General features: G+C 54.6%; 1 protein-coding gene across 2 annotated transcripts; it reads right to left on the reverse strand.

The window, feature by feature from the left end:
• Positions 1 to 24,033, reverse strand: AMZ1 (archaelysin family metallopeptidase 1). Of its 2 annotated transcripts, none has more exons than XM_060124263.1 (7): positions 23,732 to 24,033; positions 16,737 to 17,260; positions 15,458 to 15,625; positions 7,067 to 7,195; positions 6,609 to 6,754; positions 6,000 to 6,176; positions 1 to 1,350 (listed from the first exon to the last, which is right to left on the reverse strand). In XM_060124263.1, the coding sequence occupies exons 2-7, from the start codon at positions 17,038 to 17,040 to the stop codon at positions 811 to 813; spliced, it is 1,464 nt and encodes a 487-aa protein (XP_059980246.1). In that variant the 5' UTR covers positions 17,041 to 17,260; positions 23,732 to 24,033; the 3' UTR covers positions 1 to 810. The 2 variants fall into 2 exon arrangements, with proteins under 2 accessions (XP_059980246.1, XP_059980247.1); XM_060124264.1 differs by lacking the exon at positions 23,732 to 24,033 and adding an exon at positions 23,609 to 23,617.
• Between the last annotated feature and the right edge of the window lie 597 nt (positions 24,034 to 24,630).

Consider the following 24,630-nt stretch of genomic DNA (forward strand, 5'->3'; position numbering starts at 1 on the left):
TAAAGGCAGACAGACAATTCTACTGGGGTGATGGGTATTTTCACATCTAAATCACTTGTTCTCTCAGCAACTGGTCAAACGAGACCAAAGAAAACACAGACACAGGTGTTCTGAACAAATCTCATCTCCTTGCCCTCACTGGTGTTGGGGTCCAGGCCACCTTTGTCAGAAAACTGTCCTGAGGATGGAGCCGCGGTTTGCTTTCACCTCTGCAAGTCACAGCACGCAGCAGCACCTTCAGACCTGCACACGGGACACCCTCCCTTCCCGCAACGGTTGTCAGAAGAAGCGGCACATCTCTGGGCACGTGGTCTGGTAGGTGGTGGCCACCCGGAACTTTCAGGGAGACGCCCACGCCAAGTTCCAAGGGTCAGAGTGCGGTTAGCGCCGCACAGAGGGGCCCTTTCTATGGGCTTGGGGTCGGCGGGGGACCTTGTAGGTTGCAGCAAGACCCCCTTTGCCCTCCTTCGAGCGGAGGACCCACGTTGGGGCCTTGCAATCTGAGTTCGCCGTAGCAGAGCCCCGAGCCCCAGGCCGCAGGAGAGACAGGCACCTGCCCGGCACCTGCTCTGTGAGGTCGGGTGCGGCCCGAGGACGGCCCTCGGGGTACCTGGGACCCCGCCCCCCCCACCCGGCCGCGTCGTGAGGCTGCGGTTAGGTCCGGGGGTGCGGGGTCCACGTGCAGACGGATCTCCTTCCGCTTCCCGAGACACCGTCCCTTCCGCCCACAGCCGGGCCCGCAGCACCCTGGGGACAGGCAGGCGCTGGACGAGACGCACCAGCCGTGCTGGACAAGACGCGGCAGCCGTGCTAATTGTCCTCCGCCTTCCAGCGCCGCGGGGACGCCTCGGCCCTGGACGGTTTGCGAGCGCTCAGCTTCCGCCTGAGGGAGGAGAACTTGTCGCCCAGGACTCGGCGCAGCCCCGCGCCGTCTCGGCCGCAGGGCGGGTCCTGCCGGGGGGCCGGGAGCCGCCCCGTGAACAGGTCCCAGCGGGCCAGGGCGTCCACGGCGCCGTCCACCCGCGCCAGCTCCTCCTCAGTCACGTCCCTCTCCAGGGCCTGGATGCAGGCCGCCAGCCAGCGCCCGTGCTCCGCCAGGGCCTCCCCCGGGCTCTCCGCGGCCGCCAGGGAGCCCAGCCCGTCCTCAGGCTCCAGCTCCGGGCCCGCGGGGAAGGCGTGCCAGGCGTCCGGGGACAGGGGCTCCGACAGGCCGCTGCCAGGCTCCGAGTCGCTCTCGCCGCACAGGCCCGAGTCCGCGCTGCAGGGCAGGGTGTCCTCCGACACGGACGGCTCCCCGGCCGCCGGCCCAGGCCGCGTCCCCGCCGCCGCTAGCGTCCAGGCGTACAGTCTCTACGAGGGAGAGACGCGGGCTAAGTCGGCCTGCCGGCCCCTTCCCTCGCCAGGGAGCCGCCAGGAGACCCAGCCCCTGTCCCGAGGGGACCCCACTGTGCCCACGACCCCGGGCGAGTGGCGGTCTGGTGCCACAAGGGCCCTCGGAATGGGGCCTCTAGAGACAGCGAGCTTGCAGGGGCTTTGCAAGCCTGACCGTCATTCGTGGATAAATTGAGCTGACTTGTTAGCACTCTGCTCAAAGCAAAGGGAATCATGGTTTTCCTACATCCCACTAGCACCTCTGCGCGTGGTGCATGCGGGCATCAGAGACGCCGGCGGTCAGCTACTGCCCACCTCCTCCCCACTCTCCTTCCGTGATGGCTGAGAACCGGCCGTGGTGGAGTCGTCACACGATGGAAACTGGCAGATACGCCCAGTCGAGGACTTTTCCTTAGAGGACGCTTACCAGCACACCGCTGACTGATGGGAACAGATCCAGAGCAGGCCCAGGGCGCCCCCCTCGAGGTTAGGAGTCGCGGGAAGGCGCGCGTCAGGGGAGGGGGACGAAGGGCCTGAAAGTTCGGATCCGATAGGCGAGCAAGACCCCAAGAAAGGAAGTGGTGAGAAACCCCAGACCTTGTGCAGGCCGCGGCTGCCCCGCTTCACCTTACACGCACACGAGGATGATGGGCAGCTGACAGCCAAGCCCCCAGCCCTGCGCTCGGTGGGGCGGGCGCTCTGGTGACGGTGACGCCCTGGCCCGGCGCATCCTGCTGAGCGCCGTCAGCCAGTCGGCAGCAGAGGCACCTCCCTACGGGGGCACTGCCTCTGGGTCCCCTCTGCAGCGAGGCAGGCCGCCTCCTCAGCGCCCCTCGACGCGCTATTTACCCCAGAGACATTCAGGGGAGACCCAGGCCGGGAGGCCGCTCAGACCTGGACATGCCCAGCCCCGTGTTCAGGGGTCCCCAGCCTGGGGTCCCCGACCAGCAGCAGCCTGGGAGCCCGTTAGAAACGCAGAGCCAACCCCTCCACAAGCACCGGATCATAAACTCCTGCCTGTCCAAGAGCCTCTCCCCCGAGTCCAGCCCCCGGCCCCAGTGGGCTCCAGTAGCTGACCATCTAGAGGAGGACGGGCTTCCCAGAACCTCAGACACAATGCGATTCACTTAAAGCGTCTGGCGTAAAACTTTGGGTCTTAAAGTTGAGCCCAGGCTGTTTTGTTGGTGGGCCTATGCCTTCATTTGAACAAAAAACTTTTTTAACTTGGTATTTTCATCCAAAGGTGGATTTAAAGAAGAAATTACCACTCTTCCAAAAGACTGAAGAGGGAACACTCCCAAAGACATTCTATGAAGCCACCATCACCCTGATACCAGAAACAGAGATACCAACAAAGAAGAAAATTACACGCCAATATCTTTGATGACTATAGATGCAAAAATTCTCAACAAAATATTAGCAAACCAAATCCAACAGATTTAAAAAAGTTCATACACCATGACCAAGTGGTATTCATCCCATGTTCACGAGGATGGTTCAATATATGCAAATCAATCAATATGATACACCACTTGAACAAAAGAAGACAAAAACCACATGATCATCTCAACAAATGCAGAAAAGCATTTGATGAAATTCAACATTATGATAAAAACTCTTACCAAAGTGGGTAGAGAGGGAACATATCTCCGCATAATAAAAGCCACTTATGACAAACCCACAGCCAACATAATACTCAACGGTGAAAAGCTGAAAGCCTTCCCACTAAAATCTGGAACAAGACAAGGATGCCCACTCACACCACTTCTATTCAATATAGTATTGGAAGTCCTAGCCACGGCAATCAGACAAGGAAAAGAAATAAAAGGTATCCGAATTGGAAGGGAAGAGGCAAAACGGTCACTCTCTGTAGATGACATGATACTATAAATAGAAAACCCTAAAGACTCCACACAAACGCTACTAGAAGTGGTTGCATTTCTTTACACTAGCAATGAAATATCAGAAAGGGAATGTAAAAAAGAAAATACCTTTTAAAATTGCACCAAAAAATTGAAATACCAAGGAGGTGAAAGTCTTATATGCTGAGATCTATAAAACACTAATAAAGGAAACTAAAGATGATTCAAAGAAATGGAAAGATATCCCATGCATTTGGATTGGAAGAATTAATATTGTTAAAATGGCAATACTACTCAAAGCAACCTACAGATTTAATGTGATCCCTGTCAAATTACCCATGACATTTTTCACAGAACTAGAACAAATAATCCAAAATTTTATATGGAACCATAAAAGACCCAGAATTGCCACAGCAATCCTGAGGAGGGGTGGGGGGAAGCAGAAGGCATAACCCTCCCAGACTTCAGACAACACTACAAAACTACAGTAATCAAAACAGTGTCGTATTGGCACAAAAACAGACATATGGATCAATGGAACAGAATAGAGAGCCAAGAAATAAACCCACACACCTAAGGTGAATTAATCTTCGACAAAGGATACAAGAATATAAAATGGGAAGAAGATAGCCTCTTCAGCAGGTGGTGCCGGGAAAGTTGGACAGCTGCATGTAAATCAATGAAATTAGAACACACCCTCACACCATGCATAAAAAGAAACTCAAAAGGGCTTAAAGAGTTAAACATAATACATGACACCATGAAACTAGAAGAGAGCATAGCCAAAACATTCTCTGACATAAATCATACAAATGTTTTCTTAGGTCAGTCTCCCAAGGCAATAGAAATAAAAACAAAAATAAATAAATGGGACCTAATCAAACTTACAAGCTTTTGCACAGCAAAGGAAACCATAAATCAAACGAAAAGACAACCTATGAAATGGGAGAAGGTTTTTGCAAATGAGGCGACCGACAAGGGCTTAATCTCCAAAATATACAAACAGGGCTTCCCTGGTGGCGCAGTGGTTGGGAGTCCGCCTGTCGATGCAGGGGACGCGGGTTCGTGCCCCGGTCTGGGAGGATCCCGCATGCTGTGGAGCGGCTGGGCCCGTGAGCCATGGCCGCTGGGCCTGCACGTCCGGAGCCTGTGCTCCGTGGCGGGAGAGGCCGCGGCGGTGAGAGGCCTGCATACCGCAAAATATACAAACAGCTCATACAACTCAATACAAAAAAAACAAACCACCCAATCAAAAACTGGGCAGAAGACCTAAATAGACATTTCTCCTAAGAAGACATACAGATGGCCAATAGGCACATAAAAAGATGCTCAACATCACTTCTTATTAGAGAAATGCAAATCAAAACTACAAGGAGGTTTCACCATACACCGGTCAGAATGGCCATCATTAAAAAGTCTACAAATAACAAATGCTGGAGAGGGTGTGGAGAAAAAGGAACCCTCCGACACTGTTGATGGGAAGGTAAACTGGTGTAGCTACTATGGAAAACAGTATGGAACTTCCTCAGAAAACTAAAAATAGAATTACCATATGATCCAGCAATTCCACTGCTGGGCATATATCCAGACAAAACTCTAATCCAAAAAGATACATGCACCCCTACGTTAACAGCAGCACTATTTACAAAAGCCAAGACATAGAAACGACCTAAATGTCCACTGCCAGATGAATGGATAAAGAAGATGTGGTACATATATACAATAGAATACTACTCAGCCATAAAGAAGAACGAAATAACGCCAATTGTAGCAACATGGATGTAACTAGAGATTACCATACTAAGTGAAGTAAGTCGAGAAAGACAAATACCATATGATATCACTTATATGTGGAATCTAAAAAATGACACAAATGACCATATCTACAAAACGGAAACAGACTCCCAGACGTAGAGAACGGACTTGTGGTTGCCAAGGGGGGTGGGGGTGCGAGAGGGATGGATGGGGAGTTTGGAACTAGTACATATAGAATGGATAAACAACAAGGTCCTACTGTATAGCACAGAGAACTATATCCAATATCCTGGGATAAACCGTAATGGAAAAGAATATACAAAAGAATGTATGTATGTATAGATAGATAGATAGATAGATGTATAACTGAGTCACTTTGCTGTACAGCAGAAATCAACACAACATTGTAAATCGACTATACCTCAATTAAAAAATAATAAAAGATTTTTAAAAAGAGAAAATAACCACTACCTGCCTTTGAACTGTGAACTCAGAGTAAAGTTTCTGAGTTTGCAAACGAACTTCTCCGTTGGATAAGGTTTCTCCCTGCAGTGGAGCAGATGGACCCGGTTCCCTAGGGTCCCTCTTGGGCCCTGCTCCCCGGCAGTGCCTCGTGCGGACAGCAGAGGGCAGCATCGCCGCGCTGGCTCAGCCCCCGCGCAGGGCGGGGGCCGGATTAAGAGCAGCGCCTGCCTCTCCACAGTGATTCTTGGTTAGTCTGGCTCCGCCTCCTCCTCCGGAGGGGCTGTGAGCCAATTAGGGAGAAAGTGATGCTGGGGAAGGCCCCTTGGTGATGCCAGAACCGGCCCGAGTACAGGAAGCTCTAGGACAGGGTCTAGTACACGGTCAGTGCCCGGTAAAGACGGGCTCTGATTAGGGTTGCCTGGGAAATAAAAGCCGTGCGCCCCTGTGGTGAGAGCCACCGGCACTGGGCCAGGCGCCTGGCGGGGGACTCAGCCAGACCCACGAGACCCGCAGACCTGTTCACCCCTCCCCCTGCCCGCGACTCACCTTGTACCTGTCCACGAGCTTGAAGCCCAGGATGTGCTGCAGCTTCCGAAGGCAGATGGGGCAGAGGTCCGGGGGCCGCCGCAGGGCCTCGTCCAGGCTGAGGGTGCCCTGCATGAGGCAGCGGAGCCAGCGGCAGTTCCCCAGGCCCAGGAGGTGGCAGAGCTCGTGGCACGTGACCTGAGGGAGAAGGTCCCCACCGCCTTGCATCCTGGAGCCCGCCACCCGCCGATCCCCGGGACCCCTGGGTGCGGGGAGAAAGGCAAGCTGGTGTGGTCAGCTCTGGGGGCCTCAGAGCATGGAGGTTGGGTGTCAGACAGACGAGGGCTCAAATCCCAACCCTGCCCCTTGAGAGCTGTGTGACCTTGGACAAAGCACTTGGCGTTTCTGAGCCTAAGTGGCCGTAGTCCCTGAAGTGAAGGATGGTCCTCAGCACCGTGCGGACGGGACAGCGTAACTGGCTGGACCCAGGGCTCGATGGCTGTCCACTCACGCCCTTCCGTCTGATTCCACACCCTAGCATCTTCCTGGAGCTCGCCAGAACCCCCAGCAGCCCCTCCTCTTCCTGTCCCCCGTCTCCTCCCGCCACCTGGGCAGCACCCCAACACCCACCTTGCAGCACTGGACCATCCCCAGGGCGCTGAAGCACACGGTCCGGCCTCTGTCCTGCAGGGGTGCCTCGGGGACCAGGTCAGGGGTGCTGGGCCCCCGCTGCAGGGATTCCCCCGAGAACCGCGCAAAGCTGCAGACGCCCACTTCTGGGGAGAGGCAGAGAAGCGGAGGCGCCAGGAGTGGCCTCAGCTCAGGGGGCCCACGGGCAAAGCCACCCTCCTCAGGATGCACAGGTCCTAAAGGCCCCGCCCTGCCAGCGTGTTTGCCAGGCAGACAGCCCCTGGCCCAGGAGGGGCGAGAACTGGGGCTGCAGGTTCAAGAGAGCATTTCCATATATGCCCATTCCTCCCCCAGGAGGGGTTCTGGGAGAAGCAGCGAGGGGATGACGTCCCCACGTGTTCCAGGCCCTGTACCCAAGCCTCAGGGCTGAGGCAGGAGGCCCCCAGGTGCCGGCTCACCGTGCCCCGGAAGGAACGTGCCGAAGGTGAAGGTCCAGGCCTCGCGGGGGTACAGGTCGGACAGCGTGAGGCCCAGCACGCATAACGCATCGCCCGGTTTGCTGCTCTTCAGGAAGGACAGGATGCCGTCTGCGGGGACAGGGCCAGAGCGGGCAGTGAGGAGGCGGCTGGCGCCCCTCTCCGGGCCCATCCCCCGCTTCGTCTGCCTGGGACCAACTCGTCCCGCAGTCGGACGCAAGCTAGTGACATTCCAGGAAAAACTCAGCAGCCAAGCTGCACCGTGTGAAGCGGGGGCTCCGGGCCTGGGCCTCGGGGGGAAGAAAGAACTCAGGTTTGGAAAGGGTAGTCCAAGTGGGGACACCAAAAAGGCCGCCGGGCCAATGAGACCGGCGTTCGTGGGAAGAGCCGTTGCAGCCTCGGGCAGCTGACTGATGGCCCCAAAGACGTGGCATCGCATCCCCGGGACCTGTGCGTGTGCTCCTCACCTGGCAGAAGCGAGCAGATGGGATTAAATTAAAGGTCTCCCAGTGGGAAGGTGATTCTGGATTACCCAGCTGGACCCAATGGAATCACCAGGGTCCTCCCGAGAGCAGGCAGGAGGGTCAGAGAGAGCTGAAGGGGCCACAGTGCCGGCTCTGGAGGAGGAGGGGCTGCAAGGTCACATTTCACCTGAAATGTGACCTTACTTGGGGACAGGGTTTGCAGATGTAATCAAGTTAAGGTGAGGTCGGTAGGGTGGGCCTAATCCAATTCGCCTGGGGTCCTTCTAAGAGGAGAAGCGACACAAGCTACGTGATGATGAGGCCGAGGCTGGACCAAGGACCGCCGGCCGCCACCAGGGGTGGAGGAGGTGAGGAAGGGTCCCCCGGAGCGTTCACGGGGGACAGGGCCGGCCAACACCTTGGTCTCGGGATTCTGGTCTCCGGACCGCGAGATAACACACTTCTGTGTTTTAAGCCTCCCAGTGTGTGGTGCTTCCTTACAGCGGCCGCAGGAAACGAACACAGCCATCTGAACCACGTATCTGACCACGGGAATCCAGCCTCTCATAGCCTCTGCACGCCACCTGCTGGGTGACCCTCCCGGGCCCCCTTCCTTCCCAGTGGCCCACGAAGCCTAGGGCGGGGGAAACAGCAGTCCTTTCGGCAGTCAGCAGAGATGGACACCCGGACCCCAGCACCACAGCCCCTGGGGCAGCTGGACAGATGCTGGGTTTCCCCCGAGTCGCGCGGAAGCAATGGCAGGCGTGGTGGCGCCGCACGGGGCAGGAGCGGCGGGGCCCAGGCCGGCCATTGCTCCTCGGGCCCCGCTCAGACCCTCGGGGGGGCGGGGGAGGGCTGTGCCCAGCGAGAGACCGAGGCTGCAGTCTGGGACAGAGGAAGGGGCACGCCACCGTTGGGACGGCACCCAGCCGGCCAGTAGTCCCTGTCAGCCCCAGAAACAACGCCGGCTGTAACAGCGCACTACCTGCCGCTACAAGATAACCAAACAAGCCGAGTGAAACACAAAGAACAGCTTCTTAGGGCATCGAAGATGGGGGACGGGTGGCTACAGGAGGGCACGGAGGAAGGCTTGGGGGGGCGAGGCAAGCTGTTCTACACACTCTTATGGTGATGGCTACGTGATGTGTGTGTGCGTGTCAGGACTCAGAACGGTTACACCCAGAAGGAATAATTTCTCTATATGTAAATTATGCCTCAATAAACAGGACTTTTAAAACACCAGAGACCTACTGAGAAACTAGAAACAGGGAGAAGATTAGAATCCCAAGAGATGAAGCTGAGCTGTTTCTGAGACGGTGGATGGGAAGGTGACCCTGATGACACAGCCCCTGCTCCGCCTGCTACCCCAAAGGGCCGCACCCAGGGAGAGGAAGTCTGTACTCCTGGGGTCATCAGGGTGGCCCAGACCGTCAGCTCCCTTAGGTGCCTGGCCAAGGAGAAATAAAATCCTCTCGCAGAAAAACTACATCATCCCAGGCCACAAATTCTTCTAAAAGTAAAACTAATTTTTCACATAAGATGTCCAGCTAACAATCAAAAATAAGACACACAATGAGGCAAAATAACCAAGACAGAATTAGCGGAAAGAGCAACACGGGTGCTCGAAATGCTGGACTCACAGACACAGATTATAAAGCAGCTATGCTCATAGATATAAATGCTAAATGTAATTTTAGCCGGGAATTGGGAATGATGAAAAAAGTGACACTGGGACTTCCCTGGCAGTCCAGTGGTTAAGACTCTGAGCCCCCAACACACGGGGCCCAGCTTCCATCCCTGGCCAGGGAACTAGATCCCACATGCATGCCACAACTAAGAGTTCACATGCCATAACTAAGGAGCCCGCGTGCTGCAACTAAGGAGCCCTCGAGCCACGATTAAGGAGCCCGCCTGCTGCAACTAAGACCTGGCACAACCAAATAAATAAATAAATAAATTTTTAAAATTTTTTTAAAAAGTGACACTGCTGCGTCAAAAAGAATAAAATACCTAGGAATAAACCTACCTAAGGAGGCAGAAAACCTGTACTCGGAAAACTATAAGACACTGATGAAAGACCCTGGGACAAGATGACAGAGTAGAAGGACCTTGAGCTCACCTCTCACGAGCACACCAAGAAATCACAACTAACTGCTGAACGACCATCAGTAAAAAAGATTGGAACCTACCAAAAAAGATATTCCACATCCAAAGACATAAAGCAGAAACCCAAAGAGACAGCAGAAGGAGCACATTCACAATATAATCAAATCCCATACCCCACAGGTGGGTGACCCGCAGACTGGAGAACAATTATATCACAGAAGTTCTCCCACAGGAGTGAGAGTTCTGAGCCCCACACCAGTCTCCCCAGCCTAGGGGTCCGGCATTGGGAGGAGGAGCCCCAGAGCATCTGGCTTTGAAGGCCAGTGGGGCTTGAGTGCAGGAGCTCCACAGGACTGGGGAAACAGAGATTCCTTCCTCTCTTGGAGGATGCACACAAGGTCTTGTGTGTACCAGGACCCAGGGCAAAAGCAGTGACTTCATAGGAACCTGGGCGAGGCCAACCTGCTGGTCTTGGTGGGTTTCCTGGGGAGGCCGGGGGCAGCTATGGCTCACTGTGGGTCCAAGGACACTGGTGGTGGAGATACTGGGGGATATTCATCAGTGTGAGCCCTCCTGGAGGCTGCCATGTTAGCACCAAGACCTGGCCCCACCCATCGACATGCTCCAGAGTGGGGGCGCCTCAGGTAAAACAACCAACAGGGCGAGAACACAACCCACCCATCAGCAAACCGGCTTCCAAAGACTCGCTGAGTCCACGGCCACCTCTAGACACACCCCTTGACACGGCCCTGCTCACCAGAGGACCAGGACCCAGCTCCATCCACCAGTGGGCAGGCACCAGCCACTCCCACCAGAAGCCTGCACACAATTGATAAACCTTTAGCCAGACTCATCAAGAAAAAAAGGGAGAGTGCCCAGATCAATAAAATTAGAAATGAAAAAGAAGTTACAACCAACACCACAGAAATACAAAGAACCATACACAAAAATCTGTTACATTCCTATACAGTAACAATGAAAGCTCAGAAAGAGAAATTAAGGAAACAATCCCATTTTCCATAGCATCAAAAAGAATAAAATACCTAGGAATAAACCTACCTAAGGAGGCGAAAGACCTATCCCCTGAAAACTATAAGATGCTGATGAAAGAAATCAAAGATGACACAGACAGAAAAACATACCATGTTCTGGGATCAGAAAAATCGATATGGTCAAAATGACCATACTACCCAAAGCAGCCTACAGATTCAATGCAATCCCTATCAAATTACCAAAGACATTTTTCACAGAACTAGAAAAGAATTTTTTAATTTTTATGGAATCACGAAAGACCCCCGAACAGCCAAAGCAATCTTACGAAAGAAAAACAGAGCTGGAGGAATCAGGCTCCCTGACTTCAGACTATACTACAAAGCTACAGTAATCAAAACAGCATGGTTCTAACAAAAAAACAGAAATGTAAGAAAAGATACTACAGAATTCCTAGAGGAAAGCATAAATCATAGCAATATTTTTTTGGATCTGTCTCCTAAGGCAAAGAAAACAAAAGCAAAACTAAACAAACAGGGCCTAATTAAACTTAAAAGTTTTGCGGAGCAAAGAAAACCATAAACAAAACGAAAAGACAACCTACAGAATGGGAGAAAATATTTGCAAATTATGCAACTGACAAGACATTAATCTCCAAATAGTTCACACAAATAGTTCATAGAGCTCAATATATAAAAAAAAAGAACCCAATCGAAAAATGGGCAGAAGATCTAAATAGACATTTCTCCAAAGAAAACATACAGATGGCCAAAAGGCACATGAAAAGATGCTCAACATCACTAATTATTAGAGAAATGCAAATCAAAACTACAATGAGGTATCACCTCACCAGTCAGAATGGCCATCATCAAAAAGTCTACAAATAATAAATGCTGGAGAGGGTGTGAAGAAAAAGGAACCCTCCTACACTCTTGGTGGGAATGTAAATTGGTGCATCTCCTATGGAAAACAACATGGAGCTTCCTTAAAAAACTAAAAATAGAGCTATCATATGATCCTACATTCCCACTCCTGGGCATGTATCCAGAGAAAACCGTAATTTGAAAGGATACATGCACTTCACTGTTCATTGCAGCACTATTTACAATAGCCAAGACATGGGAGCAACATAAATGTCCATCAACAGATGAATGGATAAAGAAAGGAGATGTGGTATATTCATACATGGAATATTATTCAGCCATAAGAAAGAATGAAATAATACCATTTCAGCAACATGGATGGACCTACAGATTATCATACTAAGTGAAGTAAATCAGAGAAAGACAAATATCATATGATATTGCTTATATGTGGAATCTTAAAAAAAATGATACAAATGAACTTATATACAAAACAGAAACATAGAAAACAAACTTATGGTTACCAAAGGGGAAGGGTGGGAGGGATAAATTAGGAGTTTGAGATTAACATATACACACTACTATATATAAAGTAAGTAACCAAAAAGGACCTGCTGTATAGCCCAGGGAACTATACTCAATATTTTGTAATAACTTATAAGGAAAAAGAATCTGAAAAAAATAGATATATATGTATGTATAAATGAATCACTTTGTTATATACCTGAAACTAACACAACATTGTAAATCAACTATACTTCAATTTAAAAAAAAAACCAGTGAGAGAATAATGAAGCCAAAAATAAAAATAAATAAATAAATGTTAAACTACCCTCACGTTCCTGGAATAAATACAAGTGAATTATAATGTATTTTACATATTTCTAGATTTGATTTGCTAATATTTTACATTAGAGTTCTTATTATATGAGAAATTGGTTTCCAATTTTCCTTACTAATAATGTCTGTAAAATTTTGGTATCAATATCTTGCTGTTCGTATTGAAAAGAATGCAAAGTGTTTCTACTTTGTCTCTCTTTCGGAAGAACAAAAAAGGCACCGACGAAAGAAATTGAAGATGGCACAAACAGATGGAAAGATATAACCATGTTCTTGGATTGGAAAAATCAATATTGTTAAAATGACCATACTACCCAAAGCAATCTACAGATTCAAAGCAATCCCTATCAAATTACCAATGGCATTTTTTTCACAGTACTGGAACAAATAATTTTAGAATTTGTATGGAAACAAAAAAGACCCCAAACAGCCAAAGCTATCTTGAGAAAGAAAAACAGAGCTGGAGGTATCACACTCCCTGAATTCAGGCTATATTACAAAGCTACAGTAATCAAAACAGTATGGGGGACTTCCCTGGTGGTGCAGTGGTTAAGAATCCACCTGCCAGTGCAGGGGACAAGTTCGAGCCCTGGTCTGGGAAGATCCCACATGCCGCAGAGCAACTAAGCCCATGCACCACAACTACTGAGACTGCACTCTAGAGCCTGCGAGCCACAACTACTGAGCCTGTGTGCCACAACTGCTGAAGCCCATATGCCTAAAGCCTGTGCTCAACAACAAGAGAAGCCACCACAGTGAAAAGCACACGCACCGCAGCGAAGAGTGGCCCCCATGTGCTGCAAATAGAGAAAGCCCAGGCGCAGCAACAAGGACCCAACGCAGCCAAAAATAAATACATAAAAACAGTATGGTACTGGCACAAAAACAGAAATACAGATCAGTGATAGAAAAGATAGAAAGCCCAGAGATAGCCCCATGTACTTATGGTCAATTAATCTATGCCAAAGGAGGCAAGGATATACAATGGAGAAAAGACAGTCTCTTCAATAAGTGGTGCTGGGAAAGCTGGACGGCCACATGTAAAGAATGAAATTAGAACATTCTCTAACACCATATACAAAAATAAACTCGAAATGGATTAAAGACCTAAATGTAAGACTGGATGCTGTAAAACTCCTAGAGGAAAACACAGGCAGAACACTCTTTGACAGAAATAGTAGCAATATTTTTTGGATCTGCCTCCTGAAACAAAAAAAAGCAAAAATAAACAAACAGGGACTAATTAAACTTAAAAGCTTTTGCTCAGCAAAGGAAACCATTGACAAAATGAAAAGACAACCTACACAATGGGAGAAAATATTTGCAAATGATATGACCAATAGGGGTTAATATCCAAAATATATAAACAAGTCATACAATTCAACATCAAAAAAACAAACAATCTGATTAAAAAATAGGCAGAAGAACTGAACAGACATTTTTCCAAAGAGGAAATGGAGATGACCAACAGGCACATGAAAAGATGCTCAACATCACTAATCATCAGGGAAATGCAAATCAAAACCACAATGAGGTATCACCTCACACCTCTCAGAATGGCCATCATTAAAAAGAACACATAACAAGTGTTGTCTAGGATGTGGAGAAAGGGGAACCCTCGTACACTGTTGGTGAGAACGTAAACTGGTGCAGCCACTGTGGAAAACAGTATGGAGGTTTCTCAAAAAACTAAAAATAGAGCTACCATATGATCTAGCGATCCCACTCCTGGGTATATATCCAAAAAACCCCAAAACATGAGGCCCAGTGTTTATAGCAGCATTATTTACAGCTTCCAAGATATGGAAGCAACCTAAATGTCCATCGACAGATGAAGGGATAAAGAAGATGTGGTGTATATACATACATATACACACACACACACACACACACACACACACACACACACACACACACACACTGGAATACAAGAATTAAATATTGCCATTTGCAGCAACATGGATGGACTTGGAGAGCATTTTGCTAAGTGAAATAAGTCAGAGAAAGACAAATACTATATGATATCACTTATATGTGGAATCTAAAAAAATATAACAAAAAGAAACACACTCACTGATATAGAGAACAAACTGGTGGTTACCAGTGGGGAGAGGGAAGGGAGGAGGGCAATAGAGGGGGAGGGGAGTAAGAAGTACAAACTATTAGGTGTAAAATAAGCTACAAGCATATACTGTACAACACAGCAAATATAGCCAATATTTTATAACTATAAATGGAGTATAACCTTTAAAAATTATGAATCACTATACTGTATGCCTATAACTTATATTGTACAGCAATTATACTTCCATAAAATTTTTAAAAAGTGACACTGCTAATTTGAAAATCCATGAAAAACTATAGAACTGAAAAATATAACTGAAATTTGGAACTCTATCTATGGGTTTAATAGCATATTAGGTGCAGCTAGAGATAGAATTAGTTAACTGGAGGGTGAGAATAAAACTGGGATGAAATACAAGGAAAGGGGAAGAGAGTGAGGAGGATGAACATGCATCCCGTTGGAGTCCTCAATGGGGGAAAGAATGAGGCAGAGGCAGCATTGGAAGAAAGATCATGGCTGAGAATTTCCCACAACTAATGGAAGACATCAGTCCACTCATCCCAGATCCAACATCAGCCAGAGACAGAGCCCCAGCCCTTTCCTGGGGACCTCCCTACACTTGAGTCTGGGTCTGCTGTACATCGGAGAGCCCCCAGTTCATCTGCGCCTCTCAACCCAGCCTCATTCTCCAGCTGCCAGTGACCCCCCGGGGAATGATGGGGTCAGAGAGCTTTGTAAAGACAAAAAGCTAGAGGGGCCTTAGAAGGCTGCGGCACCTGCTGTGTGCCCTTGAGTTTTCCGGCGGACAGAGGGCTGTGTGGTCCAGTCTCCAGACGCTTCTGAGCGGGGAAGGGAACCCTTGCCTCAGTCTTCCTTTTCTAAAGGCTGGGAAATAGATATTCCCTCCCCCAAGAAAAGCAGGGGGATTCCTTCCTTCTCCTAAGCTCCTCCCCCCCACATTTTGCCTCCAAAAAGGGCTTTTTGCCAAGCGGCGGACGCCTGCCCTTGCGCTGACCTGACCTGTGCCCACACCGCACGCACTCACCTGTGTGGAGCTGGAGCCTGTCAGAGTCCTGACTGGGGCGTGATGAGCAGTGGATGGACGCAGCCGCCACCGATGGCAGGCACCTGACCTGCAGGCCCAGGAAGAAGGCCTCTGTGCAGCTCCGCAGGTGGTCCAGGAGCGCGCCGCCTGCCGGCCCCTCGCTCAGATCTGGGGACGGAGCGGTGCCGTCAGGCCCCCTGCCCGCTCCTCGGAGCCCCCACCTGCCTGTGCCCAGCACCCTGGACACGGACCAAGGCTGGAAGCCAGGAGACCTGCGAGAAAGTGGCTGCAGTGTCCCCAGGGCAGCGGCTTGCCCAGGAGGTGATTAGAAATGCAGGTGCCCAGGCCCACCCCAGATCTCTGGAACCAGAACCCGCATTTTAACAAGATGAACTGTCAGCGGGGAGACAACATGGATGGTTTGGGAGTTTGGAAGCAGAGTCTACAGACAGAGATGGCCGACTGGCCGGGGGCAGTGGAACAGGAGGGGTGCCTGCAGGCCTCTGGTCCTCAGGGGCAGGAGGGCGGGTAATGAGCCTGCGTGCGGCAAGGTCTGCCTTGGCATGCAGAGCCAATGGCCCGCCCGCTCACCCCCAGCACCTGGCCAGCAAGCCCTGGAGAGCCTGGCCGAGGCATCTCGGCCCTTGGTCCACGCACAGCCCCTCACACCTGGTGTCCCCAGTCTGAGCGCTGGAGGACCAGGCAGGAGCCCCCGAGTCCCCGCCAGGCCCTGCCAGTGTCTCCAAGTACAGCTTCGGGGTGAAGAGCAGGGCGCTGGGGTCAAATCCTGCCTCTGCCAATCACCAGCTCTGTGACTTCCCCTCCCAGCCTCAGTGTCCTAACCGATGAAGCGGGGTGACCCAGACCCCAGCACCCCGCACCACAGAGGAAGCAGCCAGTACAGTGCCTAGGACAGCGCCGGCTCCAACAGGGCAGGGCCAGGACGGCACAGGTGGACGAGGCGGCACCCGCGGGTAGAACAGGGCAGTGAGCTGCCCGAGGGGTCCCAAGGCCCTGGGCTTTCTGAACAGTGTGGAGCTGGGGTGAGGGGAGAGCTGAGCCTCACCCCCGAATCCGAAGCACACCAGCACATCCCCCTTCACATCAGGTCCTGCCTGGGGTCCGGGCACAGACATCCCCACCTCATGCTAGACCCAGGCCCTCGCCACCTGCCCCGGGGTGTCCTGATGGCCCAGGATGCCACCCTCCAGCTCATCGCCACTTGCTGCCCCACGGGCTGCGGGTGCCCATGCTGCCGGTACCCACGGGCTGCAGGTACCTATGGGCTGCAGGTAAATGTGCTTCCGAGCCAGGCCCTGCTTCCGGGGCGCCAGGGCAGCGTGGAAGGTCTCGAAGTCCTCGGGCGCCTCCGGGCGGCTGAGGAGCCAGTCGAAAGCCGTGCGGATGAGCAGCGTGCGGAAGAACGTCCTCCGGGGGTTGTAGGCCTCCGCCAGGAAGAGCCGCTCGGCTGGGGAGAAGGTGGACGCGTAGAGCTGCCGCAGGGCCGGGTCGGTGGACAGCAGCGCATCCTTCAGGGCCCGGGGGCCGAAGCTGAACTCCTGGGCCGGCCGGCACTGCAGCATGACGGGCCTGGCCACGCTGGGGAGGCCCCACGGCCGCCCATGCACCGCCCAGAGCCTGGCCACCAGCTCGTCCACGGCCTTCCCTCGGGCCGAGCGCAGCGGCCACGTGGGCTCCCGGCACGTGGACCAGAGGCCGAGGGCCTGCGAGGCCCAGCTCCGCCTGGCGTCGGACCTCCTTGGCAGCAGCAAGCGGCTCGGACGCCCTCCGGCCCGTCGGCACCTGCGGGGAGACGCCCGGCTGAGCCTCCGGCCGTTCTCAGGCCCGGGGGAGGGGCTCTGTGGGGAGGAACGCACCCTCCAGGACACGGCACCTGCACCCAGCCAGGCCAGAAACGCCGTTTTCTCCTCTTCTCGGGGGCCGGGTCTTTAACCAGCACCGAGTGTGGGGAAGCACCCTCCCTCCCCCGAAGCAGGGATGCGGTTTCCATGGGACCCTGGTGAGGACAGCGCGGACTCGCCCCTTCCCAGCCCTCAGGAGGGAGGGCGCGCTGGCAGTGAGACCCCCCACCCTTGTGCTGAGCACCCGCAAAGCCAGGGGCCCCTCCACCGGGAAACCAGCCACCCCTGAGCCCCCTGTGGTCACCCCACCGCCTGGGCCACCTCAGCACCTGCAGCCACCGGCTTTCCCAGCAAGGGCCCCGTGGGCCTGCGGATGAAGCCGCGCTGCCCGAGTCCGCGTGGCCAGGCCGGCCAGGGGCTGGACAAGTGTCTGTGGGGAAGGAAAGCAAGCCCCACAGCGCCGGCTGCAGAAGTTTCCTAGCACAGGCGAGGGGCAGGCACATGTGCCGACCACGGAAGCGTCACTAGGGAGACGTGGGGAAGCAACAAAGGGGGAGGCCAGGCAGGGAGGGCAGACGCGGCGGGGCGGGGGGGACAGATGGGCGGGGAGAACGGTGACAATGTCACTTCACAAAGTGGGGTTTTCCTCCCGACGCAGGAGCAGGGTCTGGCTGGCGCATCGCATCCCGGGTTCATCAGAAACAACGCGCCCTCCCACCGCACACCCTGAAAAGCTACCGGGAGGGGATTGGCTGCTGTGGGCTTGACCGTGTCTCGGAGGGGGAGGCGACGGAAGGAACAAGCCAGAGAAGAGAAGATGCACAAAGTAACAGATCGGGACCAAGGAGAACAGCGCTCCGGCGGGTCCCTGATTTAGAAAGTCAGGCAGACGCGCAAACCCGTCTCTGCAGAACACAAAGTCGCGAGGCCGGGAGCGGCCGAACTGGAGAAACAGGAACGGCCTTGTTTTTGTGGGAAAAATAAAGACACGAGGCTGTACTCCCTTTAACTAACCTCAGTTCAAAATGTTCATCCAGAAAATAAAGGCATATATGTGTGTGTGTGTGCATATATGTACACGTAGACATATACACGTATATTCATAAGGGGGGCGATTGGGTGCATGTATAATTTATAAATCTTCCTCCAGAAAATTATACACACGTGATGTTTTTCCAGGGGTATTATGTACATATGTGCATACACACATACACACATTGGTGTGTCTTTTCAGTTAATTGCTGGCTTAGATGAAGGGAAAGGAGCCAGGATTGAACACCTCCTGAGATTCCTGCCAGCAGAGAGCTTTAAGCATTTCTGGCTGCATATATGTTACCGATTTACAACCAATTGTGTGTGCAATCTTACATCCTCTTGACTTGGTATATTATGAGTGCTTTCCCAAATCCTTAAACAGTCTATTAAAAAATGCCATTTTTAATGGCTGGACAAAAACGCCACAGTGAACATCTTCGCATATGGCTCTGTGTTTTCATTTCCTCAGGAGAGATTCCCAGAAGATACTGTGTGTGGATGTTTAAAGAATCTCAATTTGAAGGGATTTCCCTGGTGTCCAGTGGCTAAGACTCTGCGCTGCCAATGCAGGGGGCGCAGGTTCGATCCCTGGTTGGGGAACTGAGATCCCACAGGCTACACAGCACAGCCAAAAGATTTAAAAAAAAAAAAAAATCTCGGTTTGTATAGCCAAATTGTGATTTGTATAAATTGTGCTTTTGTGCAAAAGCGATTTGTATTTGCTTTCCAGAAAGGCCACACCAAGCGGCAACCCCACAGCGCCCCGGATTTCTAAGTAGTCAGCAGCAAATAAAAACAGTCACCAAGAGCACTGAATACCCCGCTGATTCCAGGCGGGGCTCTAACACCCAGGGAGGCGGGACAGTTATTCTCATTTTCAAGAGGGTGAAACTGAGGCAGAGAGTAAGGTTAAAACTAGCTTAATCAGAGCCACACAGCACCTAAGAATCAGAGGTGGGCTTGGAACACACCGATTGTCAAGGAGCCCCGTGTCCATCCACCTTCTCAGGACCCCTGCCCAGACCCCCGTCCCTGCCGCCAGACGCTAGGGCGAAACTGACAGGCTGCAGTGGGATGGACAACCTGCTCCTGGGCTGTCGGGAAGAACGCCAGCCACTTGAGAAGCACATCACAGGCCGAGCACAGAAGGGCCGCGGCGGCGAATTCTCCAGGAGCCCGGAGGACCCAGTGAGGACTGTGTGACCAGAAGGACATGGTCAACATTTCCAAGGGGGGCAGGTGGGCAGGGTCCCGGCGCAGGAGCCCCTGTGGCTCCCTTCCTTCCCCGCCCCGACAGTCACCGGGTCCCTGGCCTCGCGGAGCTGGAATGCTAGAGATTTAGGCGAACCATAAAAGGCAAGAAAAATACGTATTGTCTAATGTGTTAGGTGATTAATGGTCCCTGAAGAGGAGAAGGCCGATCAGGGCATGGGGCTCAGGAGGGCCAGGGCTGCACTGCCTTTTTCCAGAGGGTGACCAGAGCAGCTTCACTGAGAAGCTGGGCAGACTGGCAGGAGGGAGCCGGGCAGGGGGGCTGCCGAGTGGAGGGGCATGTGCAAGGGCCCCGCTGCACACACACAGCGCACACAGGCGGGTGCAGGGGCAGCGGGGAGGCCGGCGTGGTTCTGGGGGGGGGAGGGGGGAGAGGGAGGGAGGGAGGCAGGGCCACGTCGTACAGCCTCCAAGCCGTGTGTTCCCCGAGCTCTGGCCTTCCCCACCCCCGGGGCGAGGAGAAGGGGCTGACATGAGCAGCGAGGGGCTGCAAGCCGGGCTCTAGGAGCTCCCCCCCCACCCCCGGTGGCCTGGATGTGAAGGCAGACCCTCCAGGAAGCTTCAGGCGTGCCTCGTGGGCCACAGGGACCCGGGCGCTCAGGCAACCCTGAGGAGGGAGCGCCCTGAAGGCCAGCCGGGGCTCTGACCTGCACTTGGCCCTGTGCCCTTCAATCCCCCGGGCCTCAGCCCGCTTCCACCTGTCTCCCTTGCCCTGAGCGAGGCTGGACCCAGCAGAGAGGAGGTGCTAGCTACAGTCCAAGGTCCGCCCTGAGCCCCGGGAGCGGCCTTGAGCGCCAACACCGACACCGTGGGCATCTCACCAACTTATTTTTGTTTCGAAATGCAGCCCACGGGACCCCGGTACCTGCTCTGGGCTCTCTCTCCCCAGACCCTCCGCTCACCAGCACCCTCCCACAGCGAGCTGGAGGCTTCTCGTACTGCTACAGCATTCCCTGCTGTCACAGCCAGCTCAGAATTATTCTTTCTGTAATTGGGAGTGGCCTGTAAATTGCTCCTCTGGGGCTGCGGGGGCCTTCCAGACGCCCAGGAGGTCTGTGTCACAGCTTTGCTAAGGAGGTGAGAGTGAGACAGACACTGACGTCCGAGGACATCCCTCCTCACAGGTCCACCATCTTGACCCAGCACCTCCTCTGAACCCACAACTTCCTGAAACACAGCTGTTAGCATCCGCATGTCTTATAGGCAAGGCCATGGAGGCTCAGAGAGGCGAGGCCACTTGCCCAGGGTTGCACAGCTCACCAGGATTCAGACACAGTACTCCTGACTCCCGACAGAGAAGTAAGGCAGACGATAAAAGGCAATAAAAATAAATATTGTCTAGTGTCACTCTGGGCCTCATGTGCAGGACCTTCTCCCACCCCCGAAGAGTCTTTCCTGCCAGCACCCACTGTCCCTTACCACCCACCGACCCCGCTCAGGGCCTTCACTGCCAGCAAACACCTCAAAGCCAGGCAAAGCCTTGGGAAACGAAAAATGCCTACTTTTTACCAAAAGTTCCAGGGCCCTGGCACGTCCATCCCAGGAGTGACTTGGGCCCAAACTGTAAACCTCAGATGGCCCAGAACCGGCCAGGTGCCTCTGGTCCTGTGCGCCACAGGGACCCGAGGCACAAGCGGTGTTTCCAAGGAGGCCGCAAGCATGTCCACCTTAGGGCCCATCTGCACCGTTATGAGCCGTGTGGGATCCTAAGAGCTTTGGTTCATGCGGTTACATCGATCATATGCCACGTCTGAACTTAAAAACGAGAGCTGTGTGCAACACAAGGACACAAAGCACCGCCTCCACCAGCAGCGCCCACCTGACGCCACGGCTCGGTACTGCTGTGAGTGCTGCTGTGACCTGAGTGAGGGTCCCCGGAACACACCTGGAGAACCACCGTTTCACTCTGACGTCTCCCCCCGGGACAGCTGATTGCAGGCCCGCAGGGCCGTGTTGAGCACGCGTGTGTCTGCAGCATCCAGTGGGAAAGACGGGCCTGGTGTGAGGGACGCCCAGAGCACCTGCCCCGGTGCAGAGCCTCTGGCCTAACAGCCACGCAGAAGCCCAAAGAGCTCGGAGGAAGTGGCCACCTTGGCCCCGGACCGGCGCGGGCTGGCGGGTCAAGGGGAGGCTCCAGGTTGGGCCCCAGGGTGTGTGACAGGTGTGTCCTGTCCATCCGCATGGGTTCCACTCTCTCCGGGGTCCGGCCATCTGTCTGCCCAGATAGCATTTCCTCTCAAGACGCCCGGGCGGCCACACTCTCTTCCTGGGTCACTCAGGGAAACCCTGACCCTTCGGTCCTGCCAGGTCATTTCTGCACAAGACCACCCCTCGTGCAGAAGCAGAAGCTGGACGTGGGCAGAGACCGAGGCTGAGCCCCAGGCCAGGGGGTGCCGAGCGAGGGAGCCGCAGCCAGAGCAGGGCCTTCCCGGCCCTCTCCGCGACCCGCCAGCCCGCTAATCTTGGCAACAATGAACGCTCTCCTCTGCCCATAACGTGGGGCAGCAGCTGCGGAGCACTGGACGCTGGCCTCGCGCCTGAGCCCTGCAGGCATCATCTCATTCAAGCCACACAACCCTGTGCCGCTGCAGGTGCTATTAACAGCGCCCATGTCTCAGATGGGGAAACCGAGGCCAGGTCCAATCTCAGAGCCATGCCTCACACTGGAGCCAGAACTCTTAAAGTGCCAGTGGGCTTCCAGAAGCAGAGAAGGTCTCACCGTCAGTACACGGTGGGATGTCTCTGCCCTGCCCCTGTTAACACTGGGACCGCGGCCAAATTTTTCAGCCCGCCTCCCCTCTCCCTGAGGCGCCCACGTCCGCCTCACCTGTCCACTGTCCTGCCCAGAGGCCAGGGAAGGGCGTGTTCTGGTACAGGCCGCTTCCACTCCCATGGGAGGGCCTGCTGCAGGAAGGGCAGGCGGCCGCAGACCCCTCAGCCCGGGCACCTGCTTCCCAATCCGACTGGACAGATGCCTCAGACTTTGGCAAGAAAGCACGCTCTGGTTCTTGTTATTCTGAATACGCTTCACAAAACATCCCGGCAGCTGCCTCGAGCTATTCACTACTGTCTGCCTTCTGAACAGCCCCACGCAGGAGGGATGTAAAGGGTTTGTGGCTTCACACTTCTCGGAGGTTTCCATCTGCTCAGAGGGGAACCGAGGGCGGCGATCACGGGGAGAGGGTCTCCGCGTCAGACCCCTGCTTCCTGTTGCAGGGCCCTCACCTCCCTGCCCTGGCTGCACCCTGACAGTTTCCTTTCCCACGACAGGCAGCGGAGGACTCAGCCTTCCCCTCTGACCCTGGCAGCATTCTCAAGTTTGGCACCGCTGTGGAAGCCCACACCCTGCTTTTCTGAGCTGGAGGTGTTCCTGGGAAACAGGAAGACAGCACTGGGCCGGCTTCTCCACCAATACCTAGGTGGTCATGTGGCCCCCTTCCCCGCATCCCCAGGCTCTCTGGGGGCGTTCCATGCCCACCTGGACCGGCCAGAAAGTGCACTCTTCCCGTGCCTGGCCCTGGGCTCTCCCACAGCCTGTTTGCTCCCATCGCCAGGACGCAAAACAGCCCGCAGGTCGCCCTCCCGTGGGGAGCAGAAGGCCAGGAGGGGTCCCCGAGCCCCTTCCCTCGCCCGGCTCCCCTCTGCGGGCCCAGGCCGGGAAGTCTCGACTCTGGCGCGGAGCACAGAGCGCGGCACTGCACCAAACACTCCTCGGCACACCGGTCCCCGACACCCCACCTCCCGCTCCAGCGCGCCCTCCGTGTCCGCGCGCACCCCGCGCCCGAGCGCGCCTGCCGCCGCCAGGGCGTCCTCGGGGCTTGCGCGGCTGGACTCGGCGCTGCGGCGCGGCCAAGGCGTCCCGACCCGGGCCCTGCGCCCCGCTCGGTTCGGGGCACCGGCGTCGTCCCACCCAGCCCGCCGGTCTCCTCTCGGTCCCCGCCCTGGGTCCCCGCGCCCCTCGGCCTCCCCGCCGCACCCCTACCTCGCAGCCCCGGTCCTCCTCGCCGCGCGCCCGGGTCCTCCCCCTCACCCTCCGTCCTGCGGGCCGCGCACTCCGGTTCCTCCCCACCGTGCGCCCCCCCCGTCCTCCCCGCTGCGCCCCTACCTCGCAGTTTGCGCCCTCGGGAGCCGCCAGAGGCGGTGCCAGGCCGGGGGGCAGCGTGGGCACGTGGCGTGGGCCACGGAAATCGGGGAGGTCTCCGCGTGACGTCAGCACCGAGGGGCCGGGACCGAGGCGGGACCCGGCGGAAAGTGTAACGCGCCGCCTGGCCGTGGGCGCCACACCCCCTCCTGCTGCTATGGGTGCATCACGCGCGGGCCACCAGTGGGCAGAGTGCTGGCAGGAGTCCCCGGTCCTCAGACATGAGCTCTGACCTCTGCCGACTCCTTGTAAAGCGCGCTGGCGACGCCCCTGACCCTCCCAGAAACACCTGGGGTAGAGGCGGGGCCTGAGACGCTAAAGCCAAAGCAGGTGAGAGAGGTAAAGCGGCGCTGCGCAGGTGAGAGAGGGAAAGCGGCGCTGCCCAGGTGAGAGAGGGAAAGCGGCGCTGCCCAGGTGAGAGAGGGAAAGCGGTGCTGCCCAGCTAAGGGCCTCAGGTCATACAGGTAAACGAGAGCTGCCCAGGAAAGGGGCTGGCATCGGGGTCACCTCAGCACTGTGCGGGCACGGCTCCAGCACATGACACACAGCCCAGCCCTGTCGTCACTGGTTCCCCGGGAACTTCCCCTCCATTTGGCGGCCTCCCTATTAAGATGTAGTAATGATCTTCTTAGAAGCGTTTATACGCCAGGCACAATATACTAAATGCTTTACACGTGCTATCTCAAGTCTGGGAGGTAACTGTCCTTTTTGTCCCCATTTCACAGATGAATCTCTGAGGAGGCAGGGGGAGTGACAGGCCCGTCCAGACGGCAGGGCCGGGGCTGAGGACCCCCAGCGCCCGTGAGGGCTCTCGGCCAGGGGAGCAGCACGGGCTCTGTGCTCGGCACACGCTTGCAGCACGA

Source organism: Lagenorhynchus albirostris, chromosome 15 (genome assembly GCF_949774975.1).
Source record: "Lagenorhynchus albirostris chromosome 15, mLagAlb1.1, whole genome shotgun sequence".
NCBI lineage: Eukaryota > Metazoa > Chordata > Mammalia > Artiodactyla > Delphinidae > Lagenorhynchus > Lagenorhynchus albirostris.